Source organism: Hermetia illucens, chromosome 6 (genome assembly GCF_905115235.1).
Source record: "Hermetia illucens chromosome 6, iHerIll2.2.curated.20191125, whole genome shotgun sequence".
NCBI lineage: Eukaryota > Metazoa > Arthropoda > Insecta > Diptera > Stratiomyidae > Hermetia > Hermetia illucens.
Window position 1 is genome coordinate 5,103,989 of NC_051854.1, and position 2,950 is coordinate 5,106,938.

The 2,950-nt window shown below is 44.1% G+C and overlaps 1 protein-coding gene across 1 annotated transcript; it reads right to left on the reverse strand.

The window, feature by feature from the left end:
* Positions 1 to 1,265: 1,265 nt before the first annotated feature.
* LOC119659446 lies at positions 1,266 to 2,356 on the reverse strand. The gene is made up of 2 exons (XM_038067530.1): positions 2,259 to 2,356; positions 1,266 to 2,112 (listed from the first exon to the last, which is right to left on the reverse strand). The coding sequence occupies exons 1-2, from the start codon at positions 2,293 to 2,295 to the stop codon at positions 1,364 to 1,366; spliced, it is 786 nt and encodes a 261-aa protein (XP_037923458.1). The 5' UTR covers positions 2,296 to 2,356; the 3' UTR covers positions 1,266 to 1,363.
* Between the last annotated feature and the right edge of the window lie 594 nt (positions 2,357 to 2,950).

The window sequence follows — 2,950 nt, forward strand, 5'->3', positions numbered from 1 at the left end:
TGCTGGTGCTCCTACCAAAGATTAGTAAACCACCAGCTGAGCGATCGTCGTCTCGTCCTATTTGTTTGCTGAACAGAATGGAAGGGTGGCTGGAACACATTGTATACAACAGGCTGCTCTCGATTGTAAAGGAAGCAGAAGGCACCTCCACACAACAAGACGGTTTTCGCGGTGTCCGATCAGCGGAGGATGCTTACAACGCAGTGGCCAATCTGGCAGAGGATGCAATTGCAGGTATAAGATGGCAGGGCGGTACCAAAGGATATTGTGCCAACATCCTCCTCGACGTGACGAATGCTTTCAGCACCGCGCAACGGCAGCATATAATAAGATCCTTAAGCCATCTAAATGTGGTATGGGCATGTGAGACATTGGTTAGGCTGATCAAGAATTGGTTGGTATCATATAGATTAGAGTTGGTAGATCACAAAACTGCGACTGTACTGGTCAGCGGTTGCAAACTGAAAAAAATCTATGGTTTCGTGTGGATCATCGATTGACCTTCAAGGAACGCTTGAGCTACCCGAACGGGAAGGCAGGGAAACGACGAGAAGAGAGAACGCGTACAATCAGGATATGATAGGAATGTTGGACGCACAGGCTGATTCCAAATATTCAGGCAATGGAGATGTCAACTACCACTTGACTAGGCCCACCATGCCTACATCGTTTTAGACATGACGATTCTCCCTTTTGTCTTAGATGTCTAAACAAATACGAGGATCCGGAACACATACTCTTCATGTGTTCGAGATTTACAAACGAGAGAGAACAGCTTCTCTTTATCAGACCCGTCCAAGTGGAGATGTGCATTCCGTAAATACCTGAATCCCAAGAAATGTGGAAAGCTGTTAATGACATCATAAGCTGTTTTGAGGAGAAGCTTCGAAGGTTAGAGCGCTTCCGAAAAAGCGGCAGGGAGGGAATAATTCTCACCATAAGAGTAAGCCGCTGGGACTGTAATCCGCCCCATGATGTAATGTCTCTAATAGTGGCGTGGGGCAGAGGTGGTTTTAGTGTGTTAAGACCCCACATTGTGGCTTTCGATGCATCCACCTCTACAAAAAAAAAACAGTGAACCGATTTTAATAAAAAAAAAATACTTAAAAAGTTTAAATTTTCGGAAATTCATGCAAATCGCCAAGTAGGGATTCCTTTTGATGATAGTGGATTAGAGGAGCTAGTTTCCCGTTGGAGACAACGTAATCTGTAACTTGTGCGAGGTGATTTCCTAGTTTACGATAAATGATATGTAAAACAAAAAATTTTCGTGTTTTTTAAACAAAACTTTTTATTTGACTATGCGTTTCCTGAAAATAAAGTTAAAACAATGGACGAAGGGTGGTTATCTCCCCGACACTTCTTAATGGGAGTATTTGCTCTTGACATCGATGACATGTTCATATTCGTGGTCTTCAATGCTATTGATAGCTGCGGCGGCAGCAGATTTCTCAAGTTCAAGGGCGGCATGTGATCCAGCCTCAGCAGCATTGCTTTGGGCAGCTTGGGCGGCCAAACTAGCCTTTTCAGCAGCATCTTGGGTGGCAGCATAGTCGATACGGATGCGTTCCAATTGAGATTCAAGAGCGTGAAGGCGAGCCTTGGCCTTCTCTACCATTGATTGTTGGGAAGCGAATTCAGAGGTCGCTGAGCTGGCAGCTTGTTGGGCTTGTTCGTAAACTCCTTGAGCACTGATCAGAACACTGTTGACTCCAGCAAGATGTTCTTGAGCCTTGCGGACTGCAGCGGCGGCGGCAGCAGCAGCATGTTGAGTTTGTTCCAATTGTCCAGCGGAAGCACTGAAGGTTTGCTCGAAGATCTCTACGACTTGTTCCAAAGTTTGGAGTACTACGGCCTTGCCGGTGAGGGCGGCTTGAGCGGTGGCGGCGGCCTGAGCAGCAGCTTGGGCCAAAGTACTCTTGGCAACGTAGGATGCTTGGCGGGCGGCGGCATGTTGTTGAGCTACGGCTGAGTTAGCTTGGTCAGCTGATCCTTGGGCAATGGTGCGAAGGCCACTGCTTCCAATTGAAACGTAGCTCGAGGAACCATGGCCTGAAGAACCATGACCGGAAGAACCGGAACCACTGCCGATGTATCCAGCATGTGCGGCACCTGCGAATTACGAAATCAATCACAGATTAATCACTTGACCCATCGACTATGCAGAAATTAACAGAGCATGGACAAACAATCTCTTGAACGTTTCTAAACTCGCGAAATTTGTAAATTGCGTTAATTTATGCACAAATCGCACTTACCAACAAGAGCAACAGCGAAAATAACGAACAATTTCATGATGTTAGATTTAAACTACGGTTTGAGTGTTAACCGTGGTGAACTGAATTCAACTTGCTATCTCCTCCGATTTCGGCGATATTTATATCAATTGTTGGAAATTAAATTGCAATAATTTAACGCCTGTGGGTGGGAATAGCAAAAAATGACTTTTTGTGGAAAATGAGTGAAACAATGAGCAAAATCTCGCGAAGTGTGTCTTTTAATTGTGCATGTGCATATTAATGCAAAATTTAAGTTGCAACGATCCGTTTGATTTACAAAAAAAGGTTAAACTTTTGATTTTATCTAACCGTAGTATGTGTTTCCAGCAAATTGCGAATTCCAGAGTTGTTAGATAATTCTATGGCCTCAAGTGAGTAGAATATAGATTTTTTCTTCATTAGCAGGATAGCCTTTGGCAACTGCCGGCTTTATACAATTGGAGGGATCCTTTCTTGCGACTGTAGAATTCAAAGCTTAACAAGTAACCCTTCGACATTTCTGAAATGGTCCTCTCAATGAATGAGATATACCCAAAAATCGTGCATCATTGCAGGCATTTGTAGGGTTCGTTTTCCACAAAAACTTCACATAATTATCCCATCCTACTCCTTTGCCCAATGGCAAATTTATTTAAACCTTCTTCACATGAACTTTACCCGAAGTAGCCCAA

Coding starts and splice junctions, on each gene's coding strand:
- LOC119659446 (XM_038067530.1), bottom strand. CDS start 2,295: ATGAAATTGTTCGTTATTTTCGCTGTTGCTCTTGTTG. Junction 2,113..2,258: donor TTTCGCTGTTGCTCTTGTTG/GTAAGTGCGATT, acceptor CGTAATTCGCAG/GTGCCGCACATGCTGGATAC.